The sequence below is a fragment of the Tupaia chinensis genome, unplaced genomic scaffold (assembly GCF_000334495.1).
Source record: "Tupaia chinensis unplaced genomic scaffold, TupChi_1.0 Scaffold145396_1, whole genome shotgun sequence".
In the NCBI taxonomy this organism is placed as follows: domain Eukaryota; kingdom Metazoa; phylum Chordata; class Mammalia; order Scandentia; family Tupaiidae; genus Tupaia; species Tupaia belangeri.
Window position 1 is genome coordinate 5,254,554 of NW_006205257.1, and position 27,203 is coordinate 5,281,756.

The following is a 27,203-nucleotide window of genomic DNA, read 5'->3' on the forward strand; positions in this document are numbered from 1 at the left end:
GTGTATTTGTAGATTTGGATACACCAACAAATAATTATCATGGAAAAACAAAATTAAAGACCATTAAATAAAATTAGAGAAAGACTTCAAACTGTCTAAAAAGTCTAAGAATGCCATTTCAGATAGCACCTTTGTACACATGACCTCTCCTTCTATAAAATAAGATTTTTCCCAAACAAAAAGCATTTTTAATCACTGTTGACACCAACAACATGGGAACAAATGGCTATCTTGTGCCTCCTGCTAGGATACCTTAGCAGAAAACATCATTTTGTACTCATGACAAAAATCCATAAATGATTCTAATGATGACAAAACATGAAGCAAAACCAAACTTAGAATCATTCTATACAATACCAGCCTGTGATCTTTTAAAATGTCAGTGTTGGGCACTCACATACACATTCCCGGCATTTCAAGCCACCAGACCCAGACCTCGAACCACAGTCCACGTGGGAGTCCAGTGCCCTAACCACTGTACCACCTGCTGGTTCCCATTTCCACCCAATGACCATAAAATACACATTCTCCTCACCCCTGCATGGAATCTCTTCAAAGACTGACCACATGACAGGACACAAAACAAACCTTTATAAATTCAAAAGGTATAGAAACTGTTATCTCCAACCATGAAAGAATTAAACTGAAAACTGAGTTCAGAAAAATCCCTTGAAAATATACAAACATTGGAAACTAAACAACCTACTCCTGAATGACTTCACAGCCACTGAAGAAAATAAGACTGAAATCAAAAGACTCACTGAAATCAACAAAAACAAGGACATGCGTTCCAAAATCTATGGAACACAGTAAAAGCAGTTATAAGAGGAAAATTCATAGCAATTAGTACACACAAGAAAAAGATGGAGGGATGGCAAACAGAAACCTAACAGCACACCTCAAGAAACTGGGGAAAAGGGAACCAGCAGTTAGCATAATGGCTATGTCGCTGAACGCCCACGTAGTCGACCATGGTTCACGTCCCAGACCCGGTGGCTTAAAACTCACGCCACGCGCGTGTGTGTGCATGCCCAAGATCCCGAGAGAACGGAGGAGAAGGGATTGCGGCGTGACCATCCCCCCGGGGGGTGATTTCTCGCTTTCTGGTCTCTATGTCTCTCTCTGTCTGTCTGGCGAGCGCACGCGCCCTATAGCGAAAAACCTCTCCAAAAAAAAAGAAAGGAAGTAAGAAAAGAAACTGGGGGTGGGGAACCACCAGGAGAAAAGAAATAATAAAGATTCATGTAGAACTAAATGAAACAAGAGAATAAATGAATTATACAGAAAATAAATGAAACCAAAACTGGCTCTTTGAAAAGATAGATAGAATTGATACACCAATAGCTAGAGAATATATTTGCAAACTACATCTCAGAAAAGGGATTGATAACAAGAATATACAGGGAACTCAAGTGGCTTACTGGAAAGAAATGATCAATCTTATTAAAAGAAGGGCTAATGAGCTAAACAAACAACTCTCCTTAGAGAGACATATGAACGAACAAAAAGCATATGAAAAAATGCTCAACATCCCTTATCATAAATGCAAAATCAAATGCAATTCAAAACCACAATGAAATACCACCTAACCCTAGTCAGAATAGCAAAGATTAAAGAACAAAAAATGATGAGTACTGGCAAGGTTGTGCGAAAAGGGAACTTTCCTACACTGTTGGTGGGAATGTAAATTAGAACAGCCACTGTGGAGAACAATATGGAGGTTTCTCAAAGGCCTACAATAGAACTACCATATGATCCAGCAATTCTACTCCTGGGTATCTAACAAAAGGATAGGAAAACGCTCAGTTGGAAAAGTCCTTGCACATCTGCTTATTGGGCATTACTCACAATTACTAAGACATGGAACCAACCCTAATGTCCACAAACAGATGAATGGATTGAAAAAGTGTGGCAGATATACACTATGGAATATTACTCAGCCATAAGAAACAACAGGACCCTGGCACTTGATAGAAAGTGGACAAATATTGGAGATTTACTGCTGAGTGAAGCAAGTTAGACTATGAAAGAGACACTGTATGTCTCCACGTAATAAATATTAAATTTCTGAACTCTATGGTAGAAACTTAAGGATTAGAGGATACAGAAGCACAGAAAATAGTTGGAGATACTGAAGTGTATCTGCAAGTGTGGGAGGAGGGTGAGAGGTGGAGGAACATGAGAAGAAAGGGATCAAGGAGAAAAATAGAGAGGCATGACATTTAAGGGACACAGAAATGGAGGATTATCTGTTGATGATAATGGGCATTATATCTCTAACTGACCTGGTGTGCAATGTATTCATGCTGGAAAAATTCATTTTTCAAGCTATGGTAATGAACAGTTATTGAATGTATAAAATAACTTTTTTAAAAAGAGAGAAAGGAACCAGATAAATCAAATTTGTAACAAAACAGGAAATATTACAACTAATATAACAGAAATACAAAAGATCATTAGAGAATATTATGAGCAACTATACACCAACACACAAGAAAATCTGGGTGAGATGGACAAATTTTTAGACACATTTCTAGATACATCTAGACCAAGACAGATTTGGGAAGACATCCCATATTCCTGGATTGTTATTTAATATAATCAAAATGTCAATCCTGTGCAAATTAATCTACAAATTTAACACAATCTCAATCAAATTACCAGATATTCTTCATAGATTTAGAAAAAAAACAATCACAGATTCATCTGGAATCATAAAAGACCCAATATTGCCTAAGTAATACTGCATGAGAAGAGTGGGGTGGGAGGCATTTCACTCCCTGACCCAAAAATGTATTACAAAGCTGTGATAATCAAAACAGCATGGTATTGGCACATAAATAAGCTGTGGTTCAATGGAATAGAATAGAGACTTCAGAAACAAACCTCAAAACATACAGCTAACTGATTTTTGACAAAGGGAATCAGTCAATCCGGTGGGGAGAAGAAAATCTCTTTAGGGTCCAAAAGACACTATAATCTCACTGGTCTGTTTTGGGGTTTACTGCCAGTGTTTTAGGGATCTTATTTAATGGGTATGCTGCTGGACTCCCTCATGGCCAACCAAATTCAAGTCCTGGACCCACTGGCTTGAAAATCATGCCAGGTACACATGGTGTGTGCCCAAGACTCTGGAAGGAGAATGGAGAAGAAGGGATTACGGAACAGCCAAACCCCCTGTGGGGGATGATTTATGTTGTCTCTCATGGTCTCTGTTTCACCCCCCCTTAGGGGGAGGGGGACTTCTCTCTCTCCCCTGTGAGTGCACACACCCTAAGGCAAAAACCTCTAAAAAAATCTCTTTAGCAAATGATACTGAAAAAACTGCATATCCACCTGCAAAAAGATGAAACGGAACCCCTATCTTCCACCAGTAACAAAAATCAATTTAAAATGGATCACAGGTCTAAACTTAAGGTCCTAACTATAAAACTACTGGTGGATAACACAGGAGAAACTCTTGGGGACATCGGAGCAGGCAAAGACTTCTTAAGTAAGGCCCCTAAAACATTGACAATAAATCCAAAAACAGACAAGTGGGATTCTATCAGGTTAAACGCTTCTGCTCAGCAAAGAAACAAGAATTAGAGTGAGTTGGCAACCCTCAGAAAGGGAGAATATACTTGCAAACTATGCCTCAGATAAGGGACTGAAAGTCAGAAAATAGAGAGAACTCAAGTGGCTTAGCCAGAAACAAATGATCAATACAATTAAAAGATGGGCAAATGAGCTAAACAGGCAACTCTCTAAGGAAGACATAGAGTCAAAATGCACTTGTAAAAATGCTTCACATTCCTTATCATAAAGAAAATGCAAATAAAACCTCAATGAAATATCACCTAACTTGTTGAAATACCTGAGATTAAAAAAACAAAAAATGATAAGTGCTGGGGACTAGCAGATGGTGTAATGGTTACATCACTAGACTCCCACATAGCCAACCACAGTTCAAGTCCCAGACCCAGTAGCATAAAACTCACAATGGGTGCTTTTGCGTGTGGGCCCAAAATTCCAAGAGGAGAATGGAAGAGAAAGGATTGTGGTGTGGCCAACCCCTCTGGGTAGTGATTTCTCACTTTCTCTCTCTCCCTTGTCTCTCCATTAAGCATACATGCCCTTAAAGCAAAAATCTCTCTCAAAAAAAAAGTGGACTCTCCTACATTGTTGGTGGGAATATAAATTAGTACAGTCGCTATGGAGAATAATATGGAGGTTACTCAAAGACCTACAAATACAACTACCATATAATCCATCAATTTCACTCCTGGGTATCTCCAAAAGAATAGTAATACATTCATCGGAAAAGTTCTTGCACATCCACATTTTTGTGGCATTATTCACAATTGCTAAGACATAGAACCAACCCAATCCATGAACAGATGAATGGACTGAAAAAATGTGGCACATTTACACTACAAAATACTACTCAGTCATTAAAAAAAAGACTGTGGCATTTGATAGAAAGTGTATGAACATAGAAGATTTATTGCTAAGTGAAGCAAGCCAGAGTATGAAAGAGAGACACTGTATGTCTCCCCTTGGAGTATAGACCAAATGTCCACACTCTATGGCAGAAACTGAAAGACTAGAAGATATAAAAGCATGGAGAACAGCAGTGGGTACTAGAGACAGTGTGGGAGGAGGTAGGAAATGGGAGGGTGAGAAGAAAGGAATCAAGGGGAAAAAAGAAATAAGCAGAACATCGAATGGACACAAAAATGGAAACTTATCTGTTAATGATAACATGGTATGATAGCTTTAAATGGACTAATATAGAGTATATTCATGCTGGGGAAATTAATTTTACAAACTGTAATGATATATAGTGACTGTATATAAAAAAATAAACAGACTATGAAAATAAAAGTCAGTGTTACAACACGGGAAAGAAAGAAGATAAGGGCAGAAAAGAAAAAGAAAAAGAAAAAGAAAAAGAAAAAGAAAAAGAAAAAGAAAAAGAAAAAGAAAAAGAAAAAGAAAAAGAAAAAGAAAAAGAAAAAGAAAAAGAAAAAGAAAAAGAAAAAGAAAAAGAAAAAGAAAAAGAAAAAGAAAAAGAAAAAGAAAAAGAAAAAGAAAAAGAAAAAGAAAAAGAAAAAAAAAGAGGAGAGGAGAAGGGAGAAGGGAGAAGGGAGAAGGGAGAAGAGAAGAGAAGGGAAGGGAAGGGAAGGGAAGGGAAGGGAAGGGAAGGGAAGGGAAGGGAAGGGAAGGGAAGGGAAGGGAAGGGAAGGGAAGGGAAGGGAAGGGAAGGGAAGGGAAGGGAAGGGAAGGGAAGAGAAGAGAAGGAAAGGAAAAAGGCTCTAAGTGTTTTAGATAGAAGTAACTAGATTAGAGAAGTAGGACTGCTACTCCCAGAGGGGGAAGAAAAAAATTTGCTAGAAGGTACATTAAGAAAATCTAAAAAACATTTGTATTTTAAACAGTAATTTTTGAAGTTCCTTAAAAAATGAAGTGTCTACTTTTGTACATAGGTATATCTCTTAGTTCATAAAAAGAAAGTCAATTACTTCTGTGTACTAAAGTATTAAAAGCAAAAGTCTATAAAAGCAAATAAAACAAGCCAATTATAAAGTAGAAAATGACCTCAATTCTATGTCTTCAAAGCTTCTATCTACAAAACCACATGTAATGACTTCTATACTTTGTAATTTCTGAAAACATGTCAATGTGGATGATATTTGCCACCCAGGTGTTCCATTCTCCACTTCATTCTCAAATGCTGGTTTTTACTCAAACTGCTCTACTTCAACAAAATCACAGATAGCCTGGACTAATAAATCATGGAAGGTCATTTAGTAGCAGTTTATCAGCTTGGCAAATTGTGAACCCACACAAATACAACAACATAATATCATTTGTAATTGGTACCTACGTTCTTTTCGATGCTCAACTAAACCTACAGCCTGCTTTGCTGAGCACTTTGCAAACCAATTGTCCCCAAGTAAAACAGTGACTTCATTAGTATGAACAAGTTTTCCTGGCATGAAGGCAAAGGGACCAAATGGTACCTATTGTTGAAAAACATAGGAAAAAAAAAAGAAAAAAATGTTAAAAAAAAAAAACACTAAAAAATACATTTTATGGAACATTTAGAATTAAAAGCCTTACATTAGTATTATCTTTCTTTAATCTAAACACTAAGAAAAATAAAATGTCTGCTTCATAGAAATTAACACTACATTAAAATTTCACTAGAAAAAATGTATAGAAAATTGCTTCAGGTTAATAAATGAACATTTAAACAGGAAAATAAATCCATACCACACTTATTTATACACAGCTCTTAAAGAAAGTAGCATTGTCTGCGAATGTTTATACTTCCCATTCACTTGTGATCTAAATGAAAGAAAACTATAACACTGTCCATGAAGAATGCATCTGATAAAATTATTTCCAATAAAATAACCACTTTTTTGCAAAGCAAGACTAAACAAGTAGCATTAATGAATCTACTTACCTATGTTTACAAAATATTTGGGCTACTATAACAAGAACAAATACTTCATGAGGAAGACTATTCATGTAATAAAAGACTCTAATTCAGGGCTCATGAATAGATCACTATGTCAGTATGAAAGATCACTAAAACAAAAACTAGCTGCACCTTTTTATATAAAAATCAATGTTATAGGGTTTAATTCTATGAGTTAGAAAACATTATCACCTATTCTTACTCTGACTAACAGGAAATGACTAAGTGCCGTATTTCTGTCATTAATATAGTGTGTTTTAGGTAGTAAGTTTGCATTTTAAATGTCAAATTTTCTGCTAACATTTATGTCATTTCCGTCACCATCACGTGATCATTTTATATGTATCTGAAAAACAATAGTATTACTATAGTCAGTGTATTTTACCATAAAGTAAAACAAAACTAGCCTTATTTGCTACAGTAATTACTTCTGATCTAGTCTATCAGCTTGGCAATTTGTGAACCAGTACACATACAACAAAGAAACATCACATTATTTTACATAGTCATTATGTTTACAAGAAACAACATATCACTTTAAAATACACCAAACATACCATGATATTATAAGACAACTTATCAGGCAAGGTATTGAGTCTTTCTTGAAGGGCACTATAGTCCTTATCTACCTTCTTCCTGTTGACAAAAACAAAAAGTAAAACACACCAAACACTAAATGAATACACAAACTAACAATTCTTCCAACAGGCGTTACGTATCATAAAACAAGCCAATCAGAAACCTAATTTTTAACAATTTAAAGATTAAATTGCTTTAATCTTAAAATCCTGTATTTACCAACCTTAGAGATGGCATAACTCTACCACACATTATTAAAGAATTAAGGTGATCCAGAGTTGGGCATTTAGAAGTAGAATACTCACGTCTTGAGAATTAGTGCTTTCTAAGGTAGATCATAAGGACTAAATACAAAATGTGGAAATTAAGAGCAACAGTGAAGGGTCTAATGTGTGAAGGGAAATAAGGATTCTAATACAGCTTTCGAGTGAATAAACACTGGCTATGGAGTAGAAATCATGAAGACAAAATTTAACCAGATGCTTTAATCCACAACAGAAAAACTGTAGGCTGAAAACTGTGAAATTATCAAATTCTTCACTTCCTCATATTGATGTGATTAAGGTAAGTAAATAATAAAACAGGAGGCAGAAGAAATTAGGTAGAGGTAATATGTAACAAAATCATCTCAATTTGGCTATTTTATCTTCTATCAGAACATAGCTGCCAAATAAATGAATTTCAAACAACCAAAAATGTCATTCTGTAGGAACAAAGATGGTTCCTGATTCCATTCAATGAGCCCTACTCAGTCCTTATACCTACTAGCAATGAACAGTCCTTTTTTTGAGTGACACTTGGTCCCAGCCCATACCAAGTTGCCCTAGGATGCAGGCTGCAGGCAAAACCAGAGAGCACCGTAAAAAGAAGGGTACTGTCAATTGTCTAAAAATGTAAAAACAAAAACTCACCATCTCAGCAAGGAATTTGAAAGAACATGTAGATATTGTCAAACTAAAATTAGGATAAACTGCTATTATTCATCACTTTCCAGATAATAAAAATGACTGCACTATAAACATCATGGAACTGGTTTCAGTTTACTCCTTAGCTCCCCTAAAACAATAATAGCATAATTAATAAAAGTTTTATCATTTAGTCTCTAGACCTCAAGGAATTTCACGTATATATTAAGAAGCTAGTACTGGGCCAGCCAGTGGCGTGCTGGTTAAGGCAGCTGGATCCCACATGGTTGACTCCATCCATATTTGAGTCTGGAATCCAGCAGTTTAAATAAACACACCAGACACATGTGTCTACATGCCCAAAATCCCAAAAGGAGGGAGAAATGGGGACGGGATTAGGGTGTGAGCATCCCCCATGGGGAGGTGGTTTTCTCTCTTTCCCACCTTCCTTCCAACACAAATTTTAAAAACCAACCAACCAACCAGCCAGTGTTAATGTTAACATTCAATGTCTTCAATTAGTAAACTATACCTATAAAAAGGAATCTCCTAACAAAATACCTCTTTTGAACACTAAAAGAACAGCAGGTTCAACTAGAGGTAGTAATACCACAATTTAGTGTTAGTGTTCCAAATCAAGTATATTTCCAGTTTAAACTTAACATTAATAAGTTTAATTTTAATTTCTCTCTAGAACAAAATGTGGACATACTGGAGAACAGTTTCATACTGAAGTTGCCATTTCTAAATTTTAAATTATTTTCTAAAAATACAAAGAAAAAGAGAAGATTTAAAACGCAGCCCATATAAAACTTTATGAAGGGGCAGGACCAGTAGATGGAGAAATGGTTCGAGTTCCAGATCCTGTGGCTTAAAACTCACACTGGGCTCAAGTACAAATAAGCCCAAAATCCCGAGAGGAGAATGGAAAAGAGATTGTGGCATAGCCATCCCCCCTGAGGGGTGATTTCTCGTTTTCCACCTCTCTCTCCCTCCAGTAAGCACTCATGTCCTATAGCAAAAATCTCTCTTTAAAAACAAACAAACAAACAAACAAACAAACAAAAACACATTTTTGAGGGAGGGCCAGCAAGAATCAAGCAGTATCTCTGGAAGAATTAGGCTCTGAGGAACTCTCTCTAAAAGGTGCACTAGTCAAAATGCCCAGGAAGCAGTGCTTAGTGATCTGTCAATAGTCTCTCTGATATTTAGGGCTTGAATTATCATATTAAAAGATCACAAGGCTATGATGATATACAAAAAAGATCAGCAGGAGTCTTTATTTGCACCAAAATTTCGATAAATCTCTTGCATTACTTATAAACATTTAATTCTTAGATAGTGCAATCATAATTAAAATAGTGGTTGGGGCCAGCCTGTGGCCTAGGGGTTAGGGCAGCTGTATCGCACAATACCTAACCAAGTGCAAGTTCTGGACCAACAGGCTTGAAAAATGTACCAAGTGTGTGTGTGCATGTCCCAAGTCCCAAAAGGAGAGAGATATTAAGGAGAAGGGATTATGATGTGACCATGCCCCTTTGAGGGATGCTTTCTTGCATTCCTTTTCTCTCTCAATGACAAGCACACTTGTCCTCTGGCAAATTAAAAACTATAAATATAGTCGTCAAAAGAGAGAAGTGTTTAAAATATTTTTTCACATGGAAAATAAAACCAGATATTAGGACATACCTCTCATGCCTACTTATTCATAATACATATAGACCTGTTTGGCTGCACCATATTTGATCCTTTTAGAGTAGTTCCACCTTCAGTTCTTAAATTTTTTTTCCAATAAATAAGATATAATTTGTCCCAGACAGCATCATGCAACAGTCCTTACAGAAAACAAGAATTAATGCAGCAGTACAAGGCACATAAAAACCGCCTACAACCTTCTTTTGAATCTTGCTAATCACGTGTCACAAGCCTTCCAAGAGGCACCTTTTGTTTTAAAAAGTAGCAGTGATGAAAGATACACAACTATAAAATACTAGCCTTAACCTTAAAGGATCCAGATCAGGATCCAAGAGAGGAAGGAATAAAATGAATGTTTAAATATTTAGGGATGAAGTATACTGATGTCCATAACTTACTTTGAAATGTATCAGGAAAAAATGAACTAATGGATAGATATGACAAGGCTCGCCTACACAATTCTTTTAACTTCTCTGTATGTTTGAAGATTTTCATAATAAGAGTATTTTTTAAGGATAGGGGAATATATAAAAGGAACTCCACATTTTTAATCCTTCTCTTGAATGCAACTGACAACAAATAAAAATCTTTGCAAAGAATAAACTAAGTTCTATATCTCCTGTCTAAGGCAAGTGATAATTACTCCAATCTCTAGCTTTAAATAAAAAAAGGAGATAAAATTTAAATCACTGATTCAACAATGTAGTTTTGCTAAATTCATTTTCAGGTAGGAAGTTGGTATAATGGGCAGGAATAATGAAAGAAAATCTCTTATCGTTCTCTTTCCTTTTACCTAATATCCTAAACAAAAAAGCCAAAAACACTATACAATTCTTAAAAGGAAAAAAAGGAAAGGAAATAAACTTTATGTTTATGCTAGTAACTGGTAAAATTTGAGGCGAAAAGTTTTTTTTGTTTTTTTTTTTGTTTTTTTTTTAAGAAATGATAAAAACCAGGGAACAGTAGATGGCATAATGGTTAAGTCGCTGGACTGCCATGTAGTCAACCATGGTTCAAGTCCTGGACTTGTAGGCTTAAAACTCATGCTCGGTGCATGTGTGTATGAACCCCAAATCCTGAGAGAATGAAGAAAGTATTGAGGTGTGGCCATCCCCTCTGCAGGGAAGGGGGGGACAATTTCTCGCTTTCTGTCTCTCTGGTGAGTGCACACGCCCTATAACAAAAACTTCTTAAAAAAAGAAAGAAAGAAATGATAAAACTCAAAGACTTTGGAAAATATATAAGTATGAGGATACTTCAAAAGTTCACGAGGACTGGGACCAGCAGTTAGCGTAATGGCTATGTTGCTGGACTCCCACGTAGTCGACCATGGTTCAAGTCCCGGACCCAGTGGCTTAAACTCATGCTGAGCGCGTGTGCGTGCATGCCCAAGATCCCAAGAGGAGACTGGAGGAGAAGGGATTGTGGCGTGGCCATACCCCCTGTGGGGTGATTGCTCGTTTTCTCTCTGTCTCTCTCTGTCTGTCTGGCGAGCGTAGGCACCCTATAGCCAAAAAAAAAAAAAAAAAAAAAAAAAAAATTCCTACCCTCAAAAAAAAAAAAGGTTCATGAGGACTGACTCTATGGCTACTGGTTAAGGGAGACAGACCTCACATGGCCAACCACATAATTTAGATCCCAGCCCCAGCACCTTGAAAAACATCACACACAGTTCATGCTCAAAATCCCAATAAGGTGGAGAATAGAGGAGAAGAAATTGTGGTGTGACCAGACCCCATTTTTCAATGGCAAGCACACGTAACCTCTAACAAATTAAAAAAATAAAATAAAATAAAGAAAAAGAACCTCATGCAAAGATGGATTTAAAAGATACAAATGAAAACCACGAACTTGACTTCTCAGCATAAACTCCACTATGCTCCAAGACTATTTTCTGAGCAATGATACTAGCCATTAGTCTACACCTAAAGAACTGAGGGTCCTAGGAATTTAACCATGTCAAAGCAGTCTCTTTTACATTGTTAATCAAAGAAAAATAGGTACTCTTTTAAAGATTCTTTTAAAGATTAGTAAACAATGAAGTCAGAAAGGATCAAATCATCACTGAACCACTCACAAAACTGCCCTCATTTGAGAAGAATGGGCACTGTAATAGTGGAGGAAGACTGGTGAAGCTTTCCTGGATATTTTACTGCTAAAACTATGACTTTCTCAGAACAGTCTCATAAGACGAAATCTTACCTCAATTCAATATTTATTGAGTACCTCCTCTGCAACCAAGCCTTATGCCATATACTGCAGAGACTGTCATTCAATATGCCTCTTTTCTCCCCAATGCATCTTTGTTAAAAATTTACTGGCTTAGCAGATGCTTGGGTTTCTACCTCTAAAATTAAGAAAGTAAAGGAACACTATTAAGGCATGGATTATATTAAGTAAAGAGAGATGTATTCTAGTTACTAAAACAAGGAATCATGGTTGTTTTCAACGTGTCCTCTTGAATGGTCTAAACAAATTATTAATGTTATTTATTAAAAATAAAAACATTCTTGAAAGAAAAATTTACACTGCTGCGCTTTCTGCAATTTGGTGGGAAATACTCCTCATTAAAAAGTTAAATGTATCAGGACCAGCAGTTGGTGTAATGGCTATGTCGCTGGGCTCCCATGTAGCCGACTGTGGTTCGAGTCCTGGACCAGATGGCTTAAACTGACACTGGGCACGTGTGTGTGCCCAAGATCCCGAGAGGAGAATGGAGAAGAAGGGATTGTGGCATGGCCATTTTCCCTGGGGGATGATTTCTTACTTTCTGCCTCTCTGTCTCTCTGGCAAGCGCACGCACCCTATATCAAAATTCTCTCAAAAAAATAAAAAATAAATAAAAAATTAAATGTATTTGTATTACATCAGTAGTATTAGATATTTTTAAGTGGTGAAGGGAAAATATTTAGTAACTTGAGTTAATAAGATGACTGAAATCTACCACAAAATTCAAGCAACATGGTGGCATATTTCTATTTTATAACTCTATTATACCCAGGAAATTGTGTCCTCAGAAGATGCAGATGAAATAATCTATGTTCTTTATACTTTATGAGTCCATCAGAAAACTTTATTATTAGAAATAGATACCAAGATTAAGCTAAATATAAAAACATAATTTCTCAGAAGCCAGCGAAGCAAAGTCATCCAAAGTGACAGATGCAGCTAACACTGTACTATTGGGTGGACAGAAAAGTAATGACACATTTTTGCTTAGAAAATACGTTACGACTTTTCCAGTGACCCAACAGATTTCTTCTATTTAGCTTTTCAGTGATGAGACAACAGAGTGCAATGGACGGATACACACAGTGAAGCTGGAATAGAAGAATCTATCCTAGTGGTCTCTACAACAATTACACGTGTGTCACATAAGAGTTATCTGTTATCACAGGTGCCTGTTCATGAATTTCTCATCTTTTGCTCAAGAATGAGATGTAAATCAAAGATTAAAAAAAGCTTAAGAATTATATAACAAACACAAAGTAATACCCCAAAGTGTCTACACTTCAGTTAACTTTAGGTGATTACATGTAATTTGTATGGTTTTTTCCTTTTTCAAAATTTCTACAACTGATATATACTCTTGTTATCAATCAAAAAGAAGAGTGGTCTTTTGTGTAACTGACCTAGGCTTTAAATGTCAGTGCCAGTTTCTACTTAAATCCTACCATAATTCATAGGTCTTGTCACTTCGATTTACATTTTCTATACTTTATTTTTAAAGCACATTTTAGGGGAAGTGAACTTTTTGTGTTTTCTTAACCAGAGCAGTAATTTTTAACAGTTTTAGGTCACTGATTCATATGAGAGACTGAGAAAAGCTCCAGACCCTCCTGGGAAAAGGACCCATCTTTTGCATATAGTTTCAACAGAAAACAACTCACTGATCCCTCCATGTTAATTTCTACCAAGGTTACAAAACCAAAAAATAGCAACCCTAGTTTTGAACACATCAAATCAACATGACCATTAACTCACTTGATCCGAAAGTAAATTTTAAAAAAACTGCTAAACCCCTCACCAATTTGGTCATGAGTTTATATGAATAAGCAAAGATAAATTATAGGGTATGTCTCAATTTTTTTTTACAGCCTACATTACTGTAAACCATATACTTGATACCCACTCCCATCTGTCTTTAGTATATTAGAATCTGAACTTCTATTATCTCAAAACAAGGAACAAGCACTCAGGATTATCACTGGGTAATCCGCCTCTCAGCCAGGCACTGCAATTATAGCAATATTTACACCTCCATTGTTACACAGTCCTATTCTGTGCTTAAAAGTATGATGTACTTACTTATTAATGAAACAAATGGAAAATGAGAAAATTCAAAGTGCAAAGAAGTACGTTTTCAAACCTAATACTGTTCAGACAGATGAAAAATCAGGAAGTATGCCGAGGACAACAAATCCTTAGCCTCAATCTGATACTCACTGGACTTAAGCTGATCATGGGAAACTGTGAACCAAAGGACACAGACACTGGAAATACATCATCCTCAAAGGCTGTAATCTAAATGGTACGTTAAACTCTGGGGAAAAAAGGCCCCTATAACATATAAATTTGCCTTTTATTTTCGGAAATGCCTTAAGCTGTACACTAGTTTGGTTATTTCCAAAAATAATATACAAAGGCTTTGGAGAATCCTCGTAGTAGTAAATTCTAAGTTAAAAAAACATTTTTTAAAATTGTTGCTAGAAGGCATGTACACTTGTAGGAGACAGAGGGCAAGAAAGTGCTCCCATGGGGGATAGTCACATAACAATCCTTCTCCTTCATTCTCCTTTAGGGATCTGGGACACAAATGCATACAATGCCCAGAACGGTTTTCAAGCCACTGGGTCTGGATTTGAAACCACACAACCGGCCACATGGGATCCAGCTGCCTTAACCACCACACTATCAGTTGGCTAGCATCAACTCTTTGAAAAGTGGGGGAAGAAAATATGTAACAGTTTAGCCTTAGTGATATAAATATACATATATAGTTAAGCTAAATGAAAGAAAACAAAATGTTTTAAAAAGAGGAAGAAAATTACCCTATAAAGGCCCTTACACAACTTTGTGGTTAGTAAAATGGACACTCTGAAAATATATGGCTTCCAAAGTTACCTAACACTGAAGAATAAAATCATCATCATAAATATACAGACTATTATTTCACAAACTGCACAAACAGAATAAAATTTTATTTAGGCATATGAAGACAACATGAGAAAACATTGTTTCAGGTAGTCATGAAAAATATACTCTATACCATAGCACTATTGTGATGAAAGTCTGGTGTTTTTGTGGGACAAGGCATCCCCAAAAAACATCAGACAGGTAAATATACAGACAACTCAGCTGACCAAATGGCTTCAACCAAGGATAGCAGAAAAAAAACACAAGGGAGTGCAGCTCAAAATGCAAACCCATACAATCATGCACAAGTAAATGGTGTTGTTTTAAGCCACTAGTTTTGTAGTAATTTTAGTAAGGAGCAAATTTGTATTTATATATATATATATATATATATATATATATATAAATATATATACATATAATCTTATCAAGAATATATTGTATTTTGAGTTGTACTGGGTCATTGGGAAAAGTCATGACATATTTTTCTATGCAAAAATGCGTCAAGATTCTTCCCAATGACCCAACAGAACCATACATAGTCAGCGATGTGACAATTATTTATCCACCAAAAAGGCAAAACTAAACAAAAAAATCTTATTTGGTAAGCCTAAAAGTTAGACACTGGACACAATAAAATTAATGGGAATGAAGTAAAGAATAAGAATTAATGACTGAAAACAATACCCAAAATACAATGTGGACCGTCTGATTCTACTTTTATTTAAAAGGGTGCAGAATAGGGAACCAGCAGTTAGCGTAATGGCTATGTCGCTGGACTCCCACGTAGTCGACCGCGGTTCGTGTCCCGGACCCGGTGGCTTAAAACTCACGCCGGGCGCGTGTGCGTGCGAGCCCAAGATCCCGAGAGGAGAATGGAGGAGAAGGGATGGCGGCGTGACCATCCCCCCTGGGAGGTGATTTCTCGCTTTCTGTCTCTATGTCTCTCTCTGTCTGTCTGGAGAGCACACGTGCCCTACAGTGAAAATCTCTCCAAAAAAAAAAAAAAAAAAAAGGGTGCAGAATATACATAAATATGTGGATAAATACATATACGTATATATACTCTACCTTACACAATTTCTAAAAAGGCTTATGAGAAATTGTCAAAAAATAGTTGCTTCCAGAAAAAAACAACTGAAAATTGGTGGACAAGGACAGGAGGAAATTATTGATCATTTACACCCTTTTCTACTTCTTCAATTCTGAAACGTACAAATTAACTGCTGAATTTAAAAATGTTTTATTTAAATCTTAAAAAGTTAAAGTGGAGGGGACCAGCAGTTAGCATAATGGCTATGTCGCTGGACTCCCATGATATCGACCGCGATTCGAGTCCCGAACCAGGTGGCTTAAACTCAGGCCCGGCGTGTGTGCGTGTGTGCCCAAGATCCCAAGAGGAGAATGGTTAGACGGGACTGCGGTGGTGGCCATCACTCCTGGGGGGTGATTTCTTGCTTTCTGTTTCTCTGTCTCTCTCTCTTGTCTTTCTGGCAAGCGCACAAGCCCTATAGCAAAAAACCTCTCTTAAAAAAAAAAAAAGTTAATGTGGAGTCTTTTATCTCTTAAAGACATAGACTGAAATGTTTACAGATGAAATTATATGATTTAGACTCATTTCAAAATAATTGGAGGTGGGAGTAGACAGCAGAATAGGATGTTGAAAATATAACAATTTAGATGAAACTCAGTTGACTTACTGGAGTTGACTGATAGGCACATGAAGATACACTATACTACTCTGTCACTTTTTGTTTGAAAATTTTCATAACAAAATTCTATTTTAAAATATTAATGTAAAGCTGTAACAGTAAGGCTCAGAAAGCCAACTCTCCCTCATGATAAAATATGATAATGGCATAAACAAACAAAAAAAAATTTCACGAATATTTAATGAAGCATTGGCTTTTCTCTTTCATTTTTTTTCTTTATTCATCTGACAATTAAAAGTGTCTAAAAAAGATGAACTACTATTAAATTTACTGAGTGTGAGGCCAAGTATCCTATAGATATTCTCTCACTTAGTCCATACTACAACCCTGTGAATTAAGAATCATCATCATCACTTTACAAGAGCTGAGACTCTTGGTATAGCATGGATCATTAACTGCCCAAAGTCACAAAGTTAGTAAATGACAGGATTCAAATGTAGGTCTCTGACTCCAAATTCCATGCTCTTAAGGGAAGAATTAAAAAGATAAAAGATCGCAAATCTACAAACAATACTTAGCTACTAGTGGACCAAACAGTGGGAAGCATACTCACATTTTAATGAGAAAATAAGTGTACGGATTTTATAGTACCTATTTCCTGAGTTAAGAAGGATTATAAGGGAAAAGTTTTATTCAAAAATTCTTAAATCCTCTCTAACCACACTAACAGCTCTAAAATAAAGTGGCATAAAGTCGCATCTATTAGGCTCAAACATTTCCTTTTTATCTGTTATTAGCTAAAAGAATACTATAAATGCCTTTGCCAAATTTCTAGAATTCATATTATTATTATTATTATTATTATTATTTTTATGGGGGAGGGGCTATAAGGCATATACGCTTGCCAGGGAGAGAGTGAAAAAGAAAGTCAGAAAGCACCCCTAGGGCCAATGATCAAGCCATAATAGCTTCTCCATTCTTTTCTCAGGATTTTGGACATACACATACACGTACACGGTGGTGTATTTTCAAGCCATTGGGTGCAGGACTTAAACCATAGCTGGTAGTGTGGAATCAAGCCACCTTAACCACCATGCCACCTGGCTGGCCCCTGAATTAATTTTGTAGAAGAGATTTTTGTGAGTAGATCCTGTAGTCCCAGACCATTTATACTCCTACTTTCCTACAAATATTTTCATTTCCAGTCCTACAATAAATTAAAAAAAAAAAGTAAAACAAAAACAGGTTAGATTATTTTTGAAGCCTAGACTATGCATTACTTGTCCTTTAAAGGAACCTTTTAAAATTGCAAAACAGCATAAACATCATTAGCATAAGAATGCATTTGTGGGACCAGCAGTTAGCATAATGGCTATGTCGCTGGAATCCCATGTAGTTGACCATGGTTCGAGTCCCGGACCCGGTGGTTTAAACTCATGCCGGGCGCATGTGCGTGTGTGCCCAAGATCCCAAGAGGAGAAGGGATTGCAGCATGGCCATACCCCCCCCTCGGGGGGGTGATTTCTTGCTTTCTGTCTCTCTGTCTGTCTCTGTCTGTCTCTGTCTTTCTGAGGAGCACACGCGCCCTACAGCAAAAACCTCTACAAAAAAAAAGAATGCATTTGTTAAATCATGTATTTTGCTCTTATAATATTGGTAGGTATCCATAAAAGACAGGTGCTTAGCCACAGGAATTGTATTTTAGACTACGCTAACACCAAGAGTTAAAGAAGAACTCAAAGCAACATGCTTTTAAAAGCAGTGTGTGAGTCACTCGTAAGAATGGCTCCATCCTATGAACTCCCTCTATACTTACTTCATATCTCTGCAAATAGCACAAAATTATTGTGATTTCTCTGCTTAGTGTCTGACTGTGAGTTGCTCCATGGTGAGGTCTTTCAATTTCAAACAGCAACACAATACTGGCATATGGTAGGAACTCAATCATTGTTTGAGGAATTAAGAGAATGTAAAAATATCACAAGAATCCCAAGATGCTCCCGAATAGCAATTTCCTGACTTTCAAAGGAATGGAGAGACTTTTGTTTAATTTTTGAATATAATAAATCGAAGAGTTCACTGGTCACTTAGAAGCTAGCGATATCAAGTCCCACATACAGATCCTCATTAAAAAGCAAACAGAAAAATCTGTTTTACTGAGCCACATCAGAAATGATTCAGGAAAATAAAGCTCATTTTAACTAGAAAAAAAAAAGGATTTTCATTTTTTAATGTGTAGATAAGATACTGTATTACTTTAAGATATAAGTAAGCAAATATGCTAAGCTTACACAGAATGCAATTGTCTAGTTGAGGAAAAGTAGAAAGTAAGAGTGAGGGTCACATGAACCTGCCCTGAATTAAACGTCACATTTCTGTTATTTCTCACCAGACGTGTGAGAAATAGTATTATAGTATTATAGTATTTGTAAACTAAAATGTTACATATCAAATAACTGTGTATTTGGTCTTCATTTAGTCAAACATTTATTAAGTGCCTATTTTGTGCCAAACACAGTAGGAGGTGCATGAATAAAAGAATGAAAACATAACCCCTTTGTCTTTAAAGAACTCACTAATAGGGAAAGAAAACAAACTAGAGGGACCAGCAGTTAGCGTAATGGCTATGTCGCTGGACTCCCATGTAGTCTACCGTGGTTCGCGTCCTGGACCCGGTGGCTTAAAACTCACGCTGGGCGCGTGTGCATGTGTGCCCAAGATCCTGAGAGGAGAACGGAGGAAAAGGGATTGCGGCGTGGCCATCCCCCCTGGGGGGTGATTTCTCACTTTCTGTGTCTCTGTCTGTCTGGCTGGCAAGCGCACGCGCCCTATAGCAAAAACCTCTCCAAAAAACAAAAAACAAAACAAAAAACAAACTAGAAGCAAGTCATTATTCACGCATTTTCATAAACTTCTATCTGTTCTGAGTGAATATAAATTTTCTGATTTCCTGAACTCCTTACCAAAAATCACTAGATGGAAGTCCACATTAATAAAACTTCCCCAAAGAAGTATTTGTCAGATGGATCACTTTGGACAAATTTGCAAGAGAAAAATATTCTTTGGTCAAGGACTTGCATTTCAAGTTTTAAGCTGAACTGAATGTAGAATGAATAGCAAATGGTCCATTATGGAAATGGTGACAGACTTACACCACTGGGGGATGCAACTATGATGTTGCATTTATTGAAAATTAATGAAGTCCTGAATTTTTATTTATAAAGTGAATATTATTAGTTTTAGATTATTTTCTGTAAGCCAATAGTCAAAATTTAATAAGATGATGTGTACAGATTGCACCGATTTTCACTCTTATCCACTGCTTGCAGCCTATGTGCATTTAAACCAAAAACATTTGATATACACTAACTATAAATTATTTCCTTGGAGATCTCTCAGGCATGAAGAAAAAGCCTCTTAAAATAAATTTAAAATATTATATGCTTGATGGTGTATAACCGAAGGTTTAATCTCACCACTAAAGGGGCAGTTACCATGATTTTGCAATAACCCTGCAGACAATAATCAAGACAGCTCCTGTTGTTCTCTCAGCAAAATCTTCGTAAACACAGCATGGATATATTGTAATGTGATATCTGTAAGATCAACAGCTATACCTCATGACAATTCATAATATAAGATTTTCTTCATCATTAAATTGAGCACTTTCCTCAGTAGCCTTAGGAAAACGTGTTATTTACCAAGCATTGTCCTATTAACTACAGATTAGCACATTAAAATAGATACGCTTTCTTTCTCTCTAAAATAGTATAGTTCATGAAGCAGTTCTAAAACGTAGGAAATTTATTAAATTTTTCCAACTTTGGGAAAATTTTGAAATCTGTGTGCCTTGTTCACATTACTACTTTAAAAATAGCTGATTCAAGTTATTTTTTTCTACTACAAATATTAAAAATATTTCCAAAACAGAGCCCTATGAGTAGTTTAAAATGTCTCTACTTCATAATGATATCAACATTATTCTAACTTTAAGAAAAAAGATGGCAATTAGAATAAACACAAGTGATGACACAACTTTAGGAAAGCAGGGAACATGTAATTCAAAAAGGAGTGAAAGACAATATAAATTAGAATCAAAGGCATTCAAAATGGAAATTACTAGAGGAATTCAATTACCGATCTCTCCCTCCCCTCTTTCACACACACACACACACACACAGTACACACATTATTTAAATACAAATAGGTGACCCCATCAGTATTTCAGAAGTGTAATAAAACCATCTTTCACTCACCAATGCTGGATTTTCTCTTGGCAGTTAGTGACCACCTGTCATGAAAACAGATAACTACTCATGAAAAAACAGGGCTATACACAGAGCTACAAAATCAGTGTATCAGAAAACTAGAACACTGGCTTTACAGATTTAACGGCATCTCAGTACACATTTTTATTTGTCAAATGCACAGAGATGTGAATGCTAGTTTTTAAGCAGCACACTTTATCATAACTCTCTAATGCAAGCTGATAACTGCAGAACAAATTACAGCTTTCCGACTCATACTTTAGTACAAAACCCGCTTCATAACTATTAGGTGACATATGATATAAGATAACTAGTATTTTGTACAATCTACAGACCTGTTTTCAATGTTACATATTTTGTCGAATACGCAAATGTTATAAATAACAAGAAACCAATGTAACATCCACATTTCATCAGTAAAAAAGAAAAAAAATGACAGTAGTGAAAATATTTTATTTTGTCAGTATATCTCCAAATGTTTTCACCTGTAATTTTTATCCTGATGCATTAAAAATGAGTTTGGTGATATTTTTCTACTAAATTCTCAAGAAGAAATACTTAGGATGAAGAGATGCTCTGAACAGCTCATTTGTTCCCCAGTAAATGACGATAAAATTCTTAGTATTCATAGCCAGTTTAAAATTGTTCATAATAGTAAAATAATGAGATTAAACACAAAACTTATTTTCTTTAGAGATATTTCATTAGATTCTCAAAATTCTCAAAACAAGAACACCATTCAATAAAGGAAAAAAGCAACTTTAAAAATAACACTATTTCTAATGCAATTTTAACATTAATGCTATTTGCAAAGATTGCTAATCATCTATTTTTAAACTACTCATTCATCAAAATTTTCAACAGTAATCTAGACACCATAGCACCATTTTAGAGATAGAGAAACTAAGGGATAAAAGCCAAAATGCTTAATATAAGACTACATGAAAAAGACAGCAGTATTATCTGGTTTGCCACATGCTGCTTTAGTTCACTGTTCTAAACACCAATGTTGTCTTTGTATATGCTCAACGTTTCACCCAAAAATCACAAGATTTTTTTTAGGCCTGTCACTAAATTTCTCTATTATAACATTTAATTCCTGAAATAAATGTCCTTCTTTGGGCCTTTTTAAATACTAAGACAGCAATCCTGTACCAAAATACATGCTGTAATCAGATATCCAACCATACTACACATTAACTCAGCATAAAAAGTCCGTTTTAGAATGAAGATCTCTCAGTAAGTATCAATCACATAGCAACACTTAATAACAGTGGTAATATATAATAGAGTACTGACTTTACATCTGGAAGAGCCAAACTACAACTACATCAATCCATTTCACTGTTTCTGATTTGGCAGTAATTATAAAATAGACAAATAGAATTAAATGTAAATTGAAAAGAAAAATCTTTATGAAATCCTTTTTTATAAAGTTCCCATTTAACAGCCCATTAAATGATGAGACCCAAAAAGAGTCAGGATGTTTTCCAATCCCAGTGCATGTGTTTCCAAGCATGAAGAGAGCCAAAAGCACAAAAAGAAAAGCCCTGCAAACCATAAGAGCAGAATGTTCATTAACCTCTACATGATAATCCTTTCGTAGCTGCATATTAACTAGTTACATATTCATAATCATTTACATTATTTAAAGGACCTTCGATGAAATTTTCTAGGCTATATCCATTAGTGACGGTGTTAAAGGTTATAGAAGATAGTCTACTTAATGTTTCCAGGAAGCCTTTTTAATTAGTAAATATGTAAATTTCGCACATATGCTTTTTATGGTTAAAAAACAAGTCACTGGTAGAATGACATGTGTTCTTGCTATCACCCCCACTTCCCCAGAGTCTACCCTGCACTTTATTCTAGCTAGCCATCCTCCTCCCCCATTCCTCACCCCATTCTTTCCTAAAATAGTCTCCCTAGAAACAGATATTAGTAAGGATGGTTTGCAACATACTGCTCTACTTCACTGTTTAAAACAAAAATCCATCCCACAATTTACTAAAGAAATTTCCACTACCAAAATACTGTCTTACGTTAAATGTCCTTACTGGTTACATATAGCATTTAGACATCAGAGATTTCCATTAGGCACTAGCCAAATGTAGGTTAGAGAAGATATTGGAAATTAGAAATAAGGGGAAAGTAAAAGAGGCAGATATAACAATACATTAAATAGCCGTCAGATGGTATATCTGTTATCTGTGTCTATATAATTTATGGTCTACTACTTTAAAAATTACTTGAACACACGCAGTTGTATTTATATTGAGATATAGTTTTAGCTTCCTCTTTTAGAGCAAATTATTCAAAAGAAAAAAATTAATAAATTTCTGTAATTCAGCTACCAAGGAAAATGTTTTTAAAAGGGAAAAAATCATATAATTCAAACTTAAATGCATGTAGGTTAAAACATTGTTATTTTTCCATGAAACTAAACTCCAAAACATACTTCTGAAAGTAAACTCAGATTAATTCCTTTAACTATTGGATGAGATGACTGTAAGATAGTGAACACAGTTCCATAAGCAATTCTTGAAAAACAAAGCAAAAAACAAAAAAATACTTCATTACTTCGTTGTTCTCCACAAAAGTAACATAGTTATGGAAGAATACTTGTTTGGGTTTTTTGTTTTGTTTTAAAACATAAACATCAAAACATGCAAATATTACTCCTAAGGAAAAAATCTTATTGATATTATATCATTTTCATAAAAAAATGGGTTACTGGGGCCAGCAGGTGGCAGGGTGATTGAGGCACTGGACTCCCATGTGGCTGACCATGGTTCGAGTCCCAGACCTGACAATTTGCTTTCTTGCTCTGTCTCTCTCTCTCGTGAACAAATTTAAAAAATAATATTAATAAATGAAAAATCAAATAAAAATAATTGACATAGCAAATTCTTTAATGTAATGTAATGTAATGACTGCACTTACAGCCAAGAATTTATAAATAAAATACATAGTTATATAATAGTACAGTAGTAAGTCCACAGTAAAAGGAAGGGACTATGAGCTGTTTTAACATTTTTTAAGATACAGTCTATCTGGGGCTGCGCCTGTAGCCTAGTGGTTAAGGGAGCCAAATAGCCCACACAATGACAGCAGTTCAAATCCTGGCCCCAATCACTTGAAAAATACACCAGACTCAGGTGCATGCATGCCCAAAATCCCAACAGGATGGAGAAAAGGAGAAGGGATTGCAGCATGACGATGCTCCATCTAGAAGTGCTTTCTACCTCTCTCTGTCTATGGCAAGCATATATGCCCCACTGGCATGAAAAAAAAAAACATAGTCTATCACTGAGCCTTTACCAACAACTCACTTTTCTTTGTAACTCAAGACTGCCCTTAGTAAGAGTGCATGATAAAATAAAGCTACAAACAGTCGCCTTTTGGGTTGTTGTTTTTTTTTTTTAAGAGAGTTGGGGTGCGGGGGTTGTTTGTTTTGCTATAGGAAGCATGTGCTTGTCAGAGAGACAGAGAGACAGACAGACAGGAAGCAAGAAATCACTCCCAGGGAGGATGGTCATGCACAATCCCTTCTCCTCCATTCTCTTCTCAGGATTTTGGGCAGGCAACACATGCACATGTGCCAGGCATGGACCGTTTAGGACTCCAACCACGCAGTTGATCATGTCAGAGTCCAGCAGCATAACCATTAACCCATCTGCTGGTCTCCAAACAAGTATTTTTGGGTTTTTTTAGGGAGGTTTTTTTTGTTTGTTTGTTTTTGCTATGGGGGTGTACACTCACCAGAAAAAGAGAAACAGAGAGACAGAAAGCCAGAAATTACCCCCTAGGGGAGATGGCCACACCACAATCCCTTTTCCTCTCGGGATCTTGGGCATGCACATAGGTGTGCCCAGCATGAATTTAAGCCACCAGGTCCGGGATTATAACCATGGTTGATTACATGGGAGTCCAGCGACATAGCCTTTAGGCCAACTGCTGGTCCCCTAAACCAGTAGTTTTTAATCTCCATTTAAAGAAAGGAAACCTGTGTTCAGAGATACAGTCATTTACCCAATATTATACAGCTATCCAAGAACTAGTAAGAGATTAAAAATCAGTGTTAAAACCAAGTCTCTCTGGGACCAGCAGTTAGCGTAATGGCTGGACTCCCACGTAGTCAACCGCGGTTCGAGTCCCAGACCCGGTGGCTTTAACTCACGCCGGGCACGTGTGTGTGCGTGCCCAGGATCCTGAGAGGAGAATGGAGGAGAAGGGATTGCGGGGTGGGCATCCCCCCAGGGGGTGATTTCTCGCTTTCTGTCTCTGTCTCTCTCTGTCTGTCTGGTGAGCGCACGCGCCCTATAGCAAAAACCTCTCCAAAACAAAAACAAAACAAAAAAAAAAAAAACCAAGTCTATCCAATCCCCATACCCACCCTTACTCCCTGTACTGGACTGCTTCCAACTATCATGCAACTTACAGGATAACAGAAGAAAAGCAGCTGCTTACATCCTCAGTCTTTCTTAGAACACTGACTGCTGCTGGTATTACTCTTCCAATTCCTTCTCAATCCACACTGATATGCATACAAGACCTCACCAATAAATACAAATAAGTTTATGGAACTTATTCACTAATTCACCAATTCACTAATATAAATTCTTATTTTCTTTCAATTCCTAATCCAATTCCTGGTTCTTTCAGGTAAAATACGCAACAAATTTCCCAAGCACCATGTACTATTTATTGTGTGTGTATGTGTTTAGAGGGGAGGGCAGCGAAATAATAGGCTAACACCATATCACCATCACATCTCATCATTTTTTCAGAAACTTAAAACAACTAATTAAGCCAGATACTCAGGATGGGCAGCTCACCCAATCTATTTTTCTGCACACCATTGTGCAGCTAGCAAATATACACATTTTGTTACAAAAAGTTAAAATATTTAATGATTTTTTTTATTTTAGAGAGAAATAAAAAAATTATTTAACATGGAGTTAAGATCTCCAGTATTTATTTCTATTTGTGCTATTTATTTTGGTAACAGACCACAAGGGGGCATCAACCTATGAGTTTTCCAAAGTTAACACAGTGCCACATTAAAAGTAGCCGAGAACAGGAAGCCTAAAATTTGCTTCTTGATTTTTGATAATACTCTAAAAAAATGCTTCAATTTTCTTCTAAAACTTTTCTCACTGTACTACAAATCAAATGATTCCTATATCATCTAATGTATAAAATAACAGTTTGGAAACTGTACCAATCAGAACTATCTAAATTTATATGGTTTGTTTTTCTGAAACTGTAGCTCCAAGACAGATCTTGGATTTTGGTTTTAACACTGCTGAGTCAAAAGGAGAAAGTACCACTGCAGGCAGAAGTCAACACAAACTAGATGTGCACTGCTATTTGACAGTTACTTACTGCCTAAAAATAATCTGCTAAATGACTGCCAATTAAGGAGCTGTAAAAATGTCACTACCATAGTATACAAGAAGTGTGCTTTCAACAAAATGAGTAAAATTTACAAGACTTCGCAAAGAAAGGAGGAACTAAATACAGGTTCTCAACAACAACAACAAAAAAACTGCAATAAGCAGTATGATAAACTGCAATAAACGGAGTGTTACTGAATAAAAACTACTTAAGAAAACTATTTCAATTTTAAGCAAATTGACATTCTAAATATGCTGAAAGGCAAAACCACAACCAAAAGTCCACTATATGGAGCGACTTCTTAAAACACTTAAAAATCTACCATGGATGGAATCAAAATGATCATCTTAACCCTTTCACATTTTAGCCAGTGTTGTTCTAGGTGGGCTTCCAGAGTATCTGCTCAGTATCCAAACCTGGTTCTTTTTACACAAATAGTGGACTATGTCTAACACACTTTGGTACTGTGCATTTCATTCCCTTTTGTTTTTACCTACAAATAGGGCTTTTTTTTCTTTCAGTTTTTATAATTCATAATCCCAAATATTCTAATTTTATATAGATTTTTATATTTTATTATATATATTTTTTTCCAATTCGAAATAGCTAAAAGACTGGCAACACACATATCTAGCAACATTTCTTTTTTTTTTTTTTTTTTTTGGGGGGGAGAGATTTTTCACTGTAGGGCGCGTGCGCTCGCCAGACAGAGAGAGACACAGAGACAGAAAGCGAGAAATCACCCCCCAGGGGGGATGGTCACGCCGCAATCCCTTCTCCTCCATTCTCCTCTCGGGATCTTAGGCACGCATGCACACGCGCCCGGCGTGAGTTTTAAGCCACCGGGTCCGGGACACGAACCGCGGTCGACTACGTGGGAGTCCAGCGACATAGCCATTACGCTAACTGCTGGTTCCCTCTAGCAACATTTCTAAGAATGAAGACACTAACATGTGTAAAGAGTTCTGTTCCTGGGATTATTGGAATTAGATATCCAAGAAACTAACTGTACTGGCTAAAAGCACCATGAGGTAGGGACCAGGTATACCTATTCACCATCCATATTGTAAGCAACCAGCAAGTCCTTTCAAATCAATTC

The 27,203-nt window shown here is 36.2% G+C and overlaps 1 protein-coding gene across 1 annotated transcript in view; it reads right to left on the minus strand.

Annotated features, from left to right (window-relative positions):
- Positions 1 to 27,203, minus strand: part of URI1 (URI1 prefoldin like chaperone) — a 79,507-nt gene that overhangs the window by 30,749 nt on the left and 21,555 nt on the right. The window contains exons 3-5 of the mRNA XM_027768075.1: positions 20,693 to 20,727; positions 7,027 to 7,105; positions 5,870 to 6,005 (exon numbers count right to left, since the gene is read on the minus strand). Of these exons, the coding sequence (XP_027623876.1) occupies positions 5,870 to 6,005; positions 7,027 to 7,105; positions 20,693 to 20,727 (250 nt within the window). The remainder of the gene's footprint in view (positions 1 to 5,869; positions 6,006 to 7,026; positions 7,106 to 20,692; positions 20,728 to 27,203) is intronic.